The sequence below is a fragment of the Sapajus apella genome, unplaced genomic scaffold (genome assembly GCF_009761245.1).
Source record: "Sapajus apella isolate SASKATOON/1434 unplaced genomic scaffold, GSC_monkey_1.0 scaffold66, whole genome shotgun sequence".
NCBI classification, from domain to species: domain Eukaryota; kingdom Metazoa; phylum Chordata; class Mammalia; order Primates; family Cebidae; genus Sapajus; species Sapajus apella.
Window position 1 is genome coordinate 9,936,746 of NW_022437006.1, and position 16,876 is coordinate 9,953,621.

General features: G+C 37.4%; 1 protein-coding gene across 1 annotated transcript in view; it reads left to right on the forward strand.

Moving 5' to 3' along the window:
- The window catches only part of ARID2 (AT-rich interaction domain 2), a 195,279-nt gene that overhangs the window by 173,270 nt on the left and 5,133 nt on the right, over positions 1-16,876 (forward strand). The window contains exons 17-20 of the mRNA XM_032248384.1: positions 3,361-3,499; positions 3,591-3,676; positions 5,305-5,428; positions 5,513-5,604. Coding sequence (XP_032104275.1) covers positions 3,361-3,499; positions 3,591-3,676; positions 5,305-5,428; positions 5,513-5,604 — 441 coding nt within the window. The remainder of the gene's footprint in view (positions 1-3,360; positions 3,500-3,590; positions 3,677-5,304; positions 5,429-5,512; positions 5,605-16,876) is intronic.

Genomic DNA, 16,876 nt, shown 5'->3' on the forward strand with positions numbered 1-16,876 from the left:
AGTGTTGATTGCTAATGGAGGCCATTAATTTGAAGGTGGACCTTCAAATTCATTACTGAGCAAAGCATTAATGAGCAAAGCTTGGCATTTGTTATAGTTACGGAGAAGGTCTCAGAGTAGAGGATTAGCAAGATGGGCAGGTGAAGAGACAAGAGGTTACCTGTACCACCACTACCCCTTACCAGTACTACTGCTGCTACTACTGATCATGATGACAATAGCCGTTATTTATGGCCTACTATTTTCCAAATAGATTTATAAATATTATCAAATTTAAGCCTCACACCCATCTTGAAAACTGGATTCTCAGTGAATAAGTTTCAGAGGAATATTTTTTTGCCCAGAGCTATTGCCTATGGTTCTACACATTAAAGGGGAAATTATTCACATTATATGTGGCATATGTTGTATATTTATTACAATAATTTTTTAGCACAAGGCAGTAAAGTATCTTAAGGAAGAGTATTTTAATTTGTACAAAGGGGCCAGGCATGGTGGCTCACACCTGTAATCCAGCACTTTGGGAGGCGAAGGCAGGCAGATCACTTGAGGTCAGGAGTTCGAAACCAGCCTGGCTGACATGGCGAAACCCTGCCTTTACTAAAAAATACAAAAAACAACCATGTGTTATGGTACATGCCTGTAATCCCAGCTACTTGGGAGGCTGAGGCAGAAGTATCGCTTGAACTTGGGAGACAGAGGTTGCAGTAAACTGAGATTGTGCCACTGCACTCCAGCCTGGGCAACAGAGTGAGACTGTGTCTCAAAAATTAATATAATTTATATGAAGTTATATTAGCCTGGAGTGGCAGCAGTATATAAAATTATATCAGTAACAGTCCTAGTTTTGTTTAAAAACACATACATACTCAGAAAGCTTGAAGTATTCTTAAATGTTACCATTCTGGCTATATCACAGGTAATTTTTATTTTTGTTATTTTTGGATATTCTTGAATTTTCCCAGTTTCCTCAAATGAACATATTGTTTATGATTTATGGGTTGGTGGTAGGGAGTGGAGGAGATTACTGGAGTAGTTTTAGTAATAGTTTTGTAGACATGACAGTAAACGGTAGCATTCTGCTTCATCTCTTACTCTTCTCCCAACCCATCCAATAAAAATCAATAATGTTCTGAAAACTCAGTATCTGTTTGCTTTACATTTCTTTAGAGTTTAACCTCCAATATTACATGTAAACTTTTAAAATTCAGGTATCAGCCAGGCGCGGTGGCTCACACCTCTAATCCCAGCACTTTGGGAGGCCGAGATGGGCAGATCACGAGGTCAGGAGTTTGAGACCAGTCTGGCCAACATGGCAAAACCCTATCCCTACTAAAATTTTAAAAAAATTAGCCGAATGTGGTGGCAGGCACCTGTAGTCCTGGCTACTTGGGAGGCTGAGGCAGGAGAATCACTTGAACCCAGGAGGCAGAGGTTGCAATGAATTGAGATGGTGCAAGTGCACTCCAGCCTGGGCAACAGAGCAAAACTCCATTATTCAGGTATTTAATGGATTTGGAACCCTTAACTACTTTTCACCTTCATGTGATTATTGCAACCAGCTTCATTCATAGTTATATTGAAACTTTACCCTGAACCACCACCACAGTTTATAGCTTTTATGACCAGAGTAGTTAGAGAGAAAATAGAGTTGGAATGAAGGAAAGAATAGTAGATTAGAAAGAAAAATAGACTCTTTTGGACAGATGGAATTATGAACACTTATATCTGTTGTCTTAAAATTATACACACATTATTGTGTATATTTAGTAATTAAAATTAGGAAGTGCTATCCTTTTTCCTGTGGCTGCTAAATTCACCATTTCTTTTTTCTTTTTTTCTTTTCTTTCTTTCTTTTTTTTTTGAGAGGCAATCTCTGTCACCCAGGCTGCAGTGCAGTGGCACGATCTCAGCTCACTGAAACCTCTGCCTCCTGGGTTCAAGCAATTTTCCTGCCTCAGCCTCCCAAATAGCTGGGACTACAGGCATGTGCCACCACACTCAGCTAATTATTTGTATTTTTGGTAGAGATAGTTTCACCATGTTAGCCAGGATAGTCTTGATCTTCTGGCCTCGTGATCTGCCCACCTTGGCCTCCCAAAGTGCTGGGATTACAGGCGTGAGCCACCACGCCCAGCCCAAATTCACCATTTGTATGTTTTGCCAACAAACTTGATTAATTGTATGTATTGAAAAATAGAAATAGACATTGTGAATAGTGAGCAGTAGTACATTTGAATTTTGGTTTCCGGGTGTACGTGTGTATGTGTGTCTAGGCAAGATTGCAATGAATGATTTAATAGTATCTAGGTAATACCTTAAAAACACAACAAGAAATGCCTCCTTGTAGCAAAAACTAGTATGTATAACAAAACTCAAGTCATATTTCATATTGATGAATTAGCATTGTGAGTTCTGAGAATTAAATAAAATCCCAAAACTTAAAATGTATTTACTGATTTTAGTCTCACAATAAACTTTTGTAAGTATTTATATATCTGCATGTGAATGGAAATTTAAGTATATAACTTACTCTTTCAGACATTCTGTTTTATAATTCAGTATTTAATTACTTTGTTGATTAAATTTTATTTTAAAATGTTAGTCCTTTTTGAAGGAATATTAATTTGGAATACTGGATATATGTTACACTTTAAAAACTGGTTCAAATATAGATATGTTTATATGACAGCCATAAAAAAATCAAATTCTTAGAGATCTCTACCATAGATCTTAAAAATACTGATTACACAAACATTTGAGTTACTAATTAATAGTTGAAGCCTTTTAATATCTTCTTTGCTGTCGAGATTCCAGTGTTCTCTCTCATTTCCATATTGTCCAATTAATAAAGGAGAATGAAATACGACTTTCTTCAGTTTTGTGTCCTTAGCCACCTACCCACATCATAGGGTATATGCTGGAGAAGTGAGGGACAGGACTTAAAAACCTGGACAGACATATAAATGTGAACTTAAAAGGCAGACTTCATAAAACTTAGAGAATTTGAACTGTTTGATTGGATATGCTTGAGTTATATGTAATATGAAATCTAGTAAATGAGCAATTTATAGAAGTATAAATTGAGTATAAAAGTATAAAAGTACAATACAGTATGGTATTTGTTTATAAGATTATGTTTTATGGTGTTTTTAAATGATACTTCATTCACTTTCAAGAGATTTTTAGTCAGCCTTCATTGAAGGTAGGGAATTAGGAATAAGGGATGTTAAAACAAATTACCAAAAGTGTTCAGTGTGACTGATGATTCTACTTGGAAATATAAGCAGAGAAACTTTTGAAATAGTTTCAAAATATACTTGAATACATCCAAGTGTCTACTACTTTTATTTTTCATAGGTGGTTTCAGACACCCTCACAGGTTTTCTACCATGCAGCAACTGAACATGGAGGAAAAGATGTATATCCAGGGCAGTGTCTTTGGGAAGGTTGTGAGCCTTTTCAGCGACAGCGGTTTTCTTTTATTACCCACTTGCAGGTACAGTTTTTAAATACTGTTTGATCAGTAATTCATTTGACTGCATTAAGGATTTTGATATGCATTCTCTTATTTCCTTTTTCCCAAAAAGGATAAGCACTGTTCAAAGGATGCCCTGCTTGCAGGATTAAAACAAGATGAACCAGGACAAGCAGGAAGTCAGAAGGCTTCTACCAAGTAAGGAAAATGAGTTTACTTCCTTTTGTACATACAAAGAGAAACTAGATAAAACACAAGAACAGTGAAATGCAACTTAGCATATTAGGAGGCCAGAAACCTGGGTTTCTAGTCCTGCTCTGCCATGAATCAGCAATGTGACGCTGTTCAAATTGCTTAAATTCTCTTGCCATCACTTTTCCTTTTGGCTGGACGTTGTGGTCTGTAAAGTACCTTTAAGCTCTAACACTGATGCTGTTTTGATAAACTAGTCAGTCATTGGAAGTAATGACAGATGATATATGAGAAATGCTTTGTAAACTAAAAATGTGTTTGGTTCTTTGTCCTGTAGGAGAGTAATCATCTATTTGATAATGGCAAAGAGATTTCATATCTTGTAATTATTAAAATATACACACACACACATACACACACATGTAACACTAGTTTACAGTTTAAAGATTGCTTTTATGAGGCCGGATACAATGGCTCATGCCTGTAATCCCAGCACTTTGGGAGGCCACGGCAGGTAGATCACTTAAGGTCAGGATTTTGAGATTAGCCTGGCCAACATGGGGAAACACCATCTCTACTAAAAAATACAAAAATTAGCTAGGGATGGTGATACGAACCTGTAATCCCCACTGCTTGGGAGGCTGAGGCAGGAGAATTGCTTGAACCTGGGAGACGAAGGTTGCAGTGAACCAAGATTGCACCATCGAACTCCAGCCTGGGCGACAAGAGCAAAACTTCATCTCAAAAAAAAAAAAAAAAAAAGATTGCTTTTATGTTATCTTATTTAATATTCAGAATTAGCTTAAAATAATTTAATATTCAGAATTAGTAAAAGTGTATCAGAAATACCTCCACTTCTCAGATGTGAAAAGAAATACTGAAAGTCATGCAGCCAGTTACAGTGTCAGAAACAGGGTTTTCTCATATATGAGTCATTATTCTCCATCGCTGTCTCACCAGAGCACACTTTATCTGCTTGGCCAAAAAAATCTACAGCAGTTTGAATCTTATTTTACATAAAATCATCTCAGCACTTCTTTCATTCTGTGTCTTTCATAAAGAACAGAACTATAGTGAAAGAATTGACTGAAAGTATTAAGTAATGATGAAATTTAAGATATGTAAGTAATAGTTTGAAATGTAGTATTTAGCATAATTCCATGTTATCATACTCTCTTTTCCGGGAGGACCAGTAACAGTACCTTCTTAGGTAATATTACTTTACTCTCAGGTACCATTTAGAGAAATTTTGTAGCAAAATTTGTAGACTATTTTCTTCTTTGTTAAAATCTTCACATTATATCCAAAGATGAGAAAGCTGTAACTTTGATGCTATGTTGAATTTGTCTTGATTGCATACTTATACAATACAGTAATTTTAAAGATGGAATAGCTGTTGTTTGATTTAAAATTGATAGATTGGAAAATAAAAGACTTGAAACTTCACCTTGATACTAAGAGCCCATTCGCCTAGGCTGTCACAGAGCATAAACATTAATGCTAAACCACTGGACCTTTAATCACCCTGTAGACACAATTTAAAGTAACCAGCTTAAAGGGGTTGGCAGGATGGTCATAGTTGTCAGTCTGCTGCAGTATCATGTTAACTATCTGTCTCTCTCTGACCAATTTAGGCAGCCAGCTGTAGGGGGCACAAGCTCAACTCCTAGAGCACAAAAGGCCATTGTGAATCATCCCAGTGCTGCACTTATGGCTCTGAGAAGAGGATCAAGAAACCTTGTCTTTCGAGATTTTACAGTAAGCATGCCTTGAAACCCTTATCTGTAAAAGTCTGAGCCCTGTATAATTTAGATCTTATTCTTTCTTCCCTTTCTTTTTAAGGATGAAAAAGAGGGACCAATAACTAAACACATCCGACTAACAGCTGCCTTAATATTAAAAAATATTGGTAAATATTCAGAATGTGGTCGCAGGTGAGTAATGTTTTCCATACCCAAAGTGAATTTAGTTTATTTTATTTTTACATATAAGTTAATAAAATTAGATAACTGTATTTTCCTCATTGTTTTTCCCATCAATTTTGCAAATACATCCAAAAATTTATGCCAGGGTCAGGTCATCATGAACTCTTAAAAGTCAAAAATAAATAGTTAAAACAACCAAAAGGTGGTCCTTTAAGTTGTTTTATTAAGTTAATTTTTCTTACTGGCCATAGAATTGAGGACAAACAGTAGCTCCACTAAAGAGGAAACTTGGGAGTTTATTGGGGGAGAACAAAGGAATTGATCATTTGAATCATGTGGAATCCAAATGAAATTTAGTTTGACAGTTTGCATTTTCATGTACCCATCAAAGTCATAAATAATGTTAAGGTGTATGTGTAATACTATGAAGTTTTAAAAGTTAACTTTCCAATGGACTTAAAGCAACAGAAAACTGAGGATTTTGTAGATCTACAGAAGCCAGGAGAGAGAACTCATTAATTCCTGAGAGAAAAAATATAGAATATTCTGTCAATTCCTTTTCTTCTTCAGTTACTTTTCTAGAATTCCTCCTACATCTTCAACTGACCTGTCTTGGGCTGCGTCTCTGAGAAGTTGTCCTCAGATGCATCTTGTGTTCCTCATAGTCACTTTCCATCTCAGGCTCTCCTTTCACATAATATTAGTTCTGTCTCCTTAATGTATTTTGAATTCGTGTTAGTTCTTTCCTATAACCCTGTTCTACCTTGTTTAAGATCTTTTATGTCTCTCTCTGTGTGTGTGTGTGTGTGTGTGTGTGTGTGTGTGTGTGTGTGTATTTTATTGCACTTTAGGTTCTGGGGTACATGTGCAAAACATGCAAGATTATTGCATAGGTACATACATGGTAATGTGGTTTGCTGCCTTCATCCCCCCGTCACATATATCTGGCATTTCTCCCCCTGTTACCCCTCTCCAAGCTCCCCAGCCCCTGCTGTCCCACCCCTGTTTCCTCCCAACAGACCCCAGTGTGTGATGCTCCCTCCCTGTGTCCATGTGTTCTCATTGTTCAACACCCATCTATGAGTGAGAACATGTGGTGTTTATTTTTCTGTCCTGTGTCAGTTTGCTGAGAATGATGGTTTCCAGATACATCCATGTCCCTACAAAGGACACAAACTCATTACTTTTTATGGCTGCATAGTATTCCATGGTGTATATATGCCACATTTTCCTTGTCCAGTCTATCGTCGATGGGCATTTGGGTTGATTCCAGGTCTTTGCTATTGTAAACAGTGCCGCAATGAACATACGTGTGCATGTGTCTTTATAATAGAACAGTTTATAATCCTTTGGGTATATACCCAGTAATGCGATTGTTGGGTCAAATGGAATTTCTATTTCTAGGTCCTTAAGGAATTGCCACACTGTCTTCCTCAATGGTTGAACTAATTTACACTCCCACCAACAGTGTAAAAATGTGCCTATTTTTCTACCTCCTCTCTGGCATCTGTTGTCTCCAGATTTTTTAATGATCGCCATTCTAACTGGCATGAGATGGTATCTCATTGTAGTTTTGATTTGTATTTCTCTGATGACCAGTGATGATGAGCATTTTTTCATATGTTTGTTGGCCTCACGTATGTCTTCTTTTGTAAAGTGTCTGTTCATGTCCTTCACCCACTTTTGAATGGGTTTGTTTGTTTGTTTCTTGTAAATCTGTTTTCGTTCTTTGTAGATTCTGGATATTAGCCCTTTGTCAGATGAGTAGATTGCAAAAGTTTTTTCCCATTCTGTTGGTTGCTGGTTCACTCTAATGATTGTTTCTTTTGCTGTGCAGAAGCTCTGGAATTTGATTAGTTCCCATTTGTCTGTTTTGGCTTTTGTTGCCAATGCTTTTGGTGTTTTATTCATGAAGTCCTGGCCTATGCATATGTCCTGAATGGTTTTGCCTAGGTTTTCTTCTAGGGTTTTTATGGTGTTAGGTATTATGTTTAAATCTTTAATCCATCTGGAGTTAATGTAAAAGTATCAGGAAGGGGTCCAGTTTCTGCTTTCTGCACATGGCTAGACAGTTTTCCCAACACCATTTATTAAACATGGAGTCCTTTCCCCATTGCTTGTTTTTGTCAGGTTTGTCAAAGATCAGATGGTTGTAGATTTGTGACATTGCCTTCAAGGCCTCTGTTCTGTTCCATTGGTCTATATCTCTGTTTTGGTACCAGTACCATGCTGTTTTGATTACTGGAGCCTTGTAGTATAGTCAGGTAATATGATGCCTCCAGCTTTGTTCTTTCTGCTTAGAATTGTCTTGACTATGCGAGCTCTTTTAGTTCCATATGAAGTTTAAGGTGGCTTTTTCCATTTCTGTGAAGAGGTTCTTAGGTATCTTGATGGGGATAGCATTGAATCTATAAATTACTTCGGGCAGTATGGTCATTTTCACAATACTGATTCTTCGTAACCATGAGCATGGAATGTTTTTCCATCTGTTTGTGTCCTCTCTTATTTCCATGAGCAGTGGTTTGTAGTTTTTATAATATTTTTTACAATGACCTTTAAACTGAATTTTCTAAGCATAAAAACTGGTTTCAGTTATAAAAGAAAAAATGAATTTGACTATATTGTTTTAAGATTTCTGTAACTTGAATGTGAATAACATTTAAAGCTAAAGTTTTAAAAGGTATTTGTAATGACAAATGTTATTGTATTTTATCAAGTATAAATGAACAAGAAAAAATGTTAACACTTAAGTCTTGTTTTTTTTCCCAGAAAAAAGGAATGTAAAGGTTTAGTAACCATATAAGAATACCAGTGTCTTCATGATTTAGTTCATAACATTTCTTTCTACTTTTCTTTGTTTCCCTCCTCACCCCTTATTTTTGTTTCATAACCTACATTTCAGTGAAACTGAGCTGCATGCACGTTCCTAATCACATTGGGTTCTTTCAAGTCACACTTTGTTCCTTTGTTCCAATGCTCATACTATTCTCTCTGCCTAGAATGCCCTCCTCCCTGTGTTGCCCACCTGTTGAATATCTGCTTACTCTTCATGATTCAGCTTAGACATGAGTTTCTTTGTGCAGCATTTCCTTTGCTCTATTCCCCTTCCCTACTGAGCTTGTTCTCCTCTATTTTTATAACATGTCTATCTGAAGACTTTTAATCTCATTGTTTTGAAAATGGTTTTTTATGTAGCTTTTTTCCCTATGGAACTATGTGCAGAGACTTCCTCTGATTAATCTTTATAGCTTGAACACTTAGCATAGTGCCCAACACATTATAATCTCTACCTCCTATTCATCCTTTAAGATTCAACTCAGTGGTTACTGCTTCCTTTCCTGACATCTTCCTCACTACCTTAATCCTGACTTGGAGTATAGTACATATTCCCTACTGCCCCATGCATTGCATGTTACCATCTTAGATGATGAGCTCTTTGAAGGTAGGGATTGAGTATTTTCATCTTTATATCTTTAGTGCCTAGCATAGTGTTAGCAATATGAAAGTCATTCAGAAAATATTTGATTGATAGGTGGTGGGAAGTTCATTTTCTCTTAGTGTTCTGATCTGGAATTTGTGTAGAAAATTGGAATTCTAAAAACAACTTTGTAATTTTTTTAAGGGCCTCTTCTTGACATTGAAATTGCACGTCTTACGTTTATAGCAAAGCTTCTTTGCCTAGATCTAATAAAATGTTGAGCCAAAAGTTTTCATTTCACTGGTTTTGTTTTGTTGATTTTCTTGTTTTATTTAGGTCTAAACTTTTCAAGTATTTTTGGCATCTTCAGTTCCTGTGACGTTAGAATAGTAGAATCATACGAGTTAAGATAATCCATTAAGTCTTTATATTCACTCTCCCAATCCAGGTTGAAATTACCAGTGTAGAAGTTCTGTTGAACATCTCCACTGCTGGGGAGTTTTGCCTGAACAAGAGTACTGGTAGAAAATCTGGCAGAACCCACATGTGTGGAGAGAGTGTAAAAACCAGACAGCTGCAAAGATAATTCTCTCTTGATATTTCTCTAGTGGAATAGTATGAGGCTGGCCGTTGTAGCTCATGCCTGTAATCCTAGCACTTTAGGAAGCTGAGGCGGACAGATTCCTTGAGCCAGGAGTTCGAGAGCAGCCTGGGCAACATGGCGAAACCCCATCTATACAAAAAATTTTAAAAATTAGCTGGGTTTATGGCGTGCATCTGTGGTCCTAGCTATTGGGAGGCAAAGTGGGAGGAGCACTTGGGCCTGGGAAGTGGAGGTTGCAGTGAGTCGTGCTCATACCACTGCATTCCAGCATGGGCAACAGAGTGAAACTCTGTCTAAAAAAAAAAAAAAGAATGTAGAATGTGATCTTTTAAACTAAAGAAAAAGTAGCCGGGTGCTGTGACTGATGGTAATTCCAGCCCTTTGGGAGGCCAAGGTAGGTGGATCACGAGGTCAGGAGTTCTAGACCAGCTTGGCCAACATGGTAAAACCCTGTCTCTACTAAAAATACAAAAATTAGCCAGGTGTAGTGCTGTGTGCCTGTATTCCCAGCTATTCCAGAGTCTGAGGCAGGAGAATTGCTCGAATCCAGGAGGCCTCTTAGGTTACAGTGAGCCGTGATCATGCCACTGCATTCACAGAGCAAGACTCTGTCTTAAAAAAAAGAAGAAGAAAAAAACAAATAAGATACATGGAAATATACCCTCATTATTATAGAAGAATATCCTGAACAGTAGGAAAATGTCAGCAGTTTTTTATTTGAAATTCAGAATCTGATAGTTCGAATAATATAAAATGTTTAATGCATCTCATCTCCATTCTGATTAAGCTTGAGCTCTCAAAAAATGCATTATATTTGCCTTCTTTTGATGTATCTTTAGTGTGTAATACAGGGTCTTATTTAAAAATCAAATAGTGCGTTTCTCTAATGAACAATACAAAAACAAAATTAAGAAAATGATTCCATTTATTTATTTGTTTATTGAGACAGAGTTTTGCTCTTGTCGCCCAGGCTGGAGTGCAATGGCGTGATCTTGGCTCACTGCAATTTCCACCTCCCAGGATCAAGTGATTCTCCTGCCTCAGCCTCCCAAGTGGCTAGGATTACAGGCACCTACCACCACACCCGGCTAGTTTTTGTATTTTTAGTAGAGACAGGGTTTCACCATGTTGCCCAGGCTGGTCTTGAGTTTCTGACCTCCAGTGACTCGCCTGCCTTGGCCTCCAAAGGCCTGGGATTGCAGGTGTGAGCCTTCGTGCCTGGCCAGTAATACCATTTACAATAGCATCAAAAAGAGTAAAATACTTAGGGATTGTCTTAATCAAAGATGTAGATGATTTATACACTGAAAACTATAAAAGATTACTGAAAGAAATTAAAGAATATATAAACAACTGGAAAGATTTCTCATATTCATGGATTGGAAGACTTAATTTAGGTGAGATGTCAGTACTCCCAAAGTGTCCTACAGCTTCAGTGTGACCCCTGTCAAAATCCCAATGATTTTTGAAGAAATAGAAAAATTCAGTTAGGTGTGAGTGACAAGATTTGAGGGTTGCAGATGCAGTTTCCTGTTTTCGTCGTATAGACAGGGAAGCTCTGCTGCAGAGATGGTCAACATACCTAAAACCTGAAGAACCTTCTGTAAGAAGTGTGGCAAGCATCAGCCTCACAAAAGTGACACCGTATGAGAAGGGCAAGGATTCTTTGTATGCCCAGGGAAAGAGGTCCTATGATTGGAAGCAGAGTGACTGTGGTGGGCAGACAAAGCCAGTTTTCCAAAAGAAGGCTGATGTGGGTTGGCTGTGTACCCACCCAAATCTCATCTTGAATTCCCACGTTGTAGGAGAGACCAGGTGGGCAGTAACTGAATCGAGGGCAGGTCCTTCCTGTGCTGTTCTCATGATTGTGAATAAGTCTCACAAGATCCAATGGTTTTAAAAATGGGAGTTTCCCTGCAAAAGCTTTCTTCTCTTGTCTGCTGCCATGTGAGATGTGCTTTTCACCTTTCGCCATAATTGTGAGGCCTCCCCACCCACGTGGAACTATAAGTCCAGTAAACTTCTTTATTTTGTAAATTGCCCAGTCTTGGGTATGTCTTTATCAGCAGCATGAAAACGGACTAATACAAGGGCTAAAACTACAAAGAAGATTGTGCTAAGGCTAGAATGGGTTGAGCCTAATGGCAAATCAAGAGGATGCTGGCCATTAAGAGATGTAAGCATTTTGAACTAGGAGAAGATAAAGAAGAGAAAGAGCCAAATGATCCAGTTCTAAATTTTGGGATATTTTTATTTTAATTTGAAGAGAAAATGTTGAAGCTATAGAAAAATTACCTGTAGAAAAATAAATACAGGGATGATCATACTCAAAAAAACAGAGAAAAATTTATACTAGAATTCATATGTAATCTCAAGAGATCCTGAATAGCAGAAACAATCCTGAGAAAGAACAATGTTGCAGGACTCCCACTTCTGATTTACTACAAAGCTAGCATAATCAAAACAGTGTGGTACTGGCATAAAGACAGTCATAGAGACCAATGGAACAGAAGAGAGGGCCTAGAAGTAAGCCCTCACATATATCAAATGATTTTCCATAAATGTGCCAGTTCTTCATTCAGTTAGGAAAAGACAGATGGCGTTTTCAACAGATAGCATTGAAAAATTTGATATGTATATCAAAAGAATGAATTTGGACACTTACCCTACGCTATATATAAAACCTAAACATAAGAGCTAAAACTATAAAACTCTTAGAATAAAACGTAGGGCAAAAGCTTCATAATACTGGATTTGGCAGTGATTTCTTGGGATATGACACCAAAGACACAACAAAAGGAAAAACAGACAAACTGGACTTGAGCAAAATTAAAAACTTGTACATCAAAGGACACTATCAGCAGAGTAAAAAGGCAACCCATTAGAATTAGAGAAAATGATTGCAAATCACCTGTCTTGATAAGAAACTAATATCCAGAATATATAGAGAATGCCTAGCTGCTATAGAAAACAGTAGGGCAGCTCCTCAGAAAAACAAACATAGAATTATCTGTTTGATCAAGCAGTCCCACTTCTGAGTATATTCACAAATGAAGGCAGGGAATTGAACAGATGTGTATACACCAATATTCATGGCTGTTATTCACAACAGCTAAAAGTTGATGTGGAAGCAATGTGTCTATTGATAGACAAAATGTATTGTGTACATACATTGGAACATTAGTATTACAAAGCAAAAAAATTCTATTTTATTGTAATTTGCGGATAGTAAAGTTCACTCTTTTTAGTGTACATTTCTATGAGCTTTTGGGTTTTAATCCTTGAGACAGGGTCTCACTCTGTTGCCCAGGCTGGAGTACAGTGGTACGATCATGGCTCACTACAGCCTTGACCTCCCCAGGCTCAGGTGATCCTCTCACCTCAGTTTTTGTATTTTTAGTAAAGATGAGGTTTCACCATGTTGCCCAGGCTTGTCTTGAACCCCTGGGCTCAAGCAATCCGCCCGTCTTGGCTTTCCAAAGTGCTAGGATTACAGGCGTGAGCCACTGCCTGGCCTACAAAGGAAAAAAGAGTCTGACTTACGATCTATGTGAATAAACTTTTAGGACATCATGTTAAGTTAGCATGACACAAAAGGACAAGAACATGGTATGATTTCACTTATGAGATTCCTAGAAGAGTCAAATGCATAGAGACAGAAAGTAGAACAGTGATTACCAGGGGCTGGGGGGAGTTACTGTTTAGTGGGTAGAGAGTTACATTATGAGATGATGAAAAAGTTCTGGAGATGGATAGTGGTGATGGTTGTACAACAAAATGAATGTACTTAATGCCACTGAACTGTACACTTAAAAGTGGTTTTAAAAAAGTGGTTAAAATAGTAAGTTTTATGTTGTGTATGTTTTGTCACAGTGGAAAAAAACAAAAACACAACAAAGGAAGGATTTGGGGAAAATGGGAAGTGACTGCTAATGGGTATTGGGTTTATTTTAAAGATGATGAAAATATTCTAAAATTGATTGTGGTGATGGTTGCACAATTCCATGAATATACTAAAAATGAGTGAATTTTTGTTGAAATGAGTCAATTGGGCCAGATGTGGTAGCTCATCCCTGTAATCCCAGCACTTTTGGAGGCTGAGGATGTTAGATCATCTGAGGTCAGGAGTTCAAGACTAGCCTGGCCAGCATGGCAAAATGCTGTCTCTACTAAAAAATAAAAATATTAGCTGGGTATTGTGGTGTGCACCTGTTATCCCAGCTACTCAGGAGGCTGAGGCAGGAGAATCACTTTAACCCAGGAGGCAGAGGTTATAGTGAGCTGATATCGTACCACTGTACTCCAGCCTGGGTGACAGAGCAAGACTGCATCTCAAATAAATAAATATGTAAATAAATAAATAGTATAGTGTGTGAATTATACCTCAATGAAGGTGTTAGAAAAAATAAATTTTAAAAAACCAAATAGTAAGTGCTATAAATCTTAAAACCAAATAGTTACCTACTTCACCACCCACCCTCCACCTCCAAGAGGGTAGCCTGCAACAATCTGAGATAATGCAATTGCCTTCATTTTTTTAAATAATATGCCTATGTTACTGTTTCTTATCAAAGTTTACACATTACCTATTGACTCCCCTTTGAAGGAATTGGATACTCTTAAACCTCTCTTCTTCCTACTTTCCCTTTTCTTCATCATATTATTGTTCCATCACAGGCTTTCACTAAATCTTAAGTCAGATACTATTGTTGGATTGTTTGATGATGAGCCAAGTGCTATACCATTTTGTTTTTATTTCTTTTTCTTTTTTTTGAGACAGCGTCTCTTTCTCTCTCTCAGACTGGAGTGCAGTGGTGCGATCTCAGCTCACTACAACCTCTGTCTCCTGGGTTTAAATGATTCTCCTGCCTCAACAGCCTGAGTAGCTCGGACTACAGGTGCCCACCACTATGGCTGGCTAATTTTTGTATTTTTAGTAGAGATAGGGTTTCACCATGTTGGCCAGGGCTGGTCTCAAACTCCTGACCTCAAGTGATCCACCCACCTCAGCCTCCCAATGTGCTGGGATTACAGGCGTGAGCCACTGTACCCGGCCTCTTTCTCTCTTTGTATTAGGCCCATAAAAAGCATGAGAGCCATGTTTTTGCTTGGCTTTTTATGGGCCTAATACTGATTTTGCCATGTATTTTAATCAATATATTTCAAGCATATCAATAAGCTATCCAAATACTGAAACACAGTTGTTAAACCTCTATCAGACTTATGTTTTTAGAATTTTTTTTCCTTGCAAACCGCCCTTCTGCAGTCTAGAGCCTTTCTGTAGTCTAGACTGGTTACTCTCTGTACCTGGTACACAGCTCTTCTCAGGAATTAACTCCATGTTGAATCCCTTTTTGTTGAGTCCCATTTATTTCCTTTTCTTGTTTTACTCTCTCATCATGCAAAAGCAAATCCATCAATATTTAAGACCCTGCATACCTAAAAATGACTGTAGTCTACCTTACTCTTGATAGTTGTTGGCTATACATCACATTATAGATTGAAAAACCATTTTCCTTTAAAAATCTGAGAGCATGTGTATTCTAGCACCAGCATTGCTGTTGAGAAAACTAGTGACATTAATCCTTTGCATGTGATCTGTTTTTCCCCTTCTAGAAAGTGTTGTGATCTCTTTATTTCTAAATATTTTGAGGTTTCATCATGATGATGTGTCTTCAGTGGATGTTTTGTTATTGTTTTTATTGAAATCATTTCATTTTGATGGGTCCTTTCAGTCTGGAAATTTATATTTTTCAGTAATGGGAACTTTTATGGTGTGTTTCTTTTTCTTTTTTCCCTTACTAGCTTTCTGTTTTCTCTCTGTTTAATCTATTTTTTGGAAATTTCCTTAATTTTTAAGAGCTCTTCATTGGTTGCCAGTTGCTACTATTTTATAACATCCTGTTCTTAGTGGTGTTTTCTCATCTCTCTTAGGATATTTACACTGGTAGTTTTGAAGTTTTTTTCCCCACTCTGTTTATGGTTACTCTTTCCTTGTAATTCCTCAAATTTCTGAGGATTTGGGGTTTACTTCTTCCCCCACCCTTAGACAGAGTCTGGAGTGCAGTGGTGCCATCATGGCTCACTGCAGCCTCCAACCTCCTCAGCTCAAGTGATCCTCCCACCTCAGCCTCCGGAGTAGTTGAGACTACAGGCACATGCCATCATGCCCAACTCATTTTTTAATTTTTTGTAAGGTGGGGTCAAGGGGGTCTCACTATATTTCCCAGTCTGGTCTTGAATTCCTGATCTCAGGCGATCCATCTGCCCCAGTCTCCAAAAGTTCTGGGATTAGGACAGGCATGAGCCACTTATGCCTGACCAAAAAATAAATTCTTTTACCCTTGGTACTGTTTTGAGGAAAGAATGGAAATAAACTTGTTTAAACTTATTTTCTTAGAAGCTGATTTGTATGCTAAATAGTTTTTACTAGTGTTGCTTAGAAATTACTTTTATTATTTGTTAAGGATATTAGAGTTACTCAATGTTTATTCTTCGTCAAATTATCTCAAAAATATAACGTGAATTTAGAAGTTGGAAGAATATCGTTTTATAAAAAAACAAAGTAGGCATTTTTTTATATTAAAGTGCTTAATTTTTTAAAACCTCAAAAAATTAAGCATATGAATTTATATCAAAAAATTATTGGTTACTTTAAAATCATCTTAGTGGTTTCAGTTTATTCTTTCCAGTTTTATCCATGCAGTATCCAAATAAAAGAATACTTTTTAACATGTGGCTATCAATTTGAAAAATATTATGATTTTGATAACTTTTTGAAACTAGTCTTTTTTCTTTCTTTGTTAAAATGTTCATTGATTGTTGGGGAAAACTGATTTCATTTTATAAAGTTATTTTTATTTTGTGATTTTTTTTTTTTGAGACAGAGTCTCACTCTGTTGCTGAGGCTGGAGTGCAATGGTGTGGTCTCACCTCACTGCAACCTCCACTTCCCCAGGTTCAAGTGATTCTCCTGCCTCAGCCTCCCAAGTGGCTGGGATTACAGGTGCCTGCCACCACATCTGGCTAATTTTTTGTATTTTTAGTAGAACAGAGTTTTACCTTGTTGGCTAGGCTGGTCTCTAACTCCTGACCTTGTGATCTGCCCACCTTGGCCCCCCAGAGCATTTTGTAAATTTTTAAATCAAGTTTTTTACAACTAAGTTTTCTTTTCCAGAAAGACCATAGAAATTTCATAGTTTTGGCCAGGCATGGTGGCTCACAACTGTATTCCCAGCACTTTGGGAGACTGAGGCAGG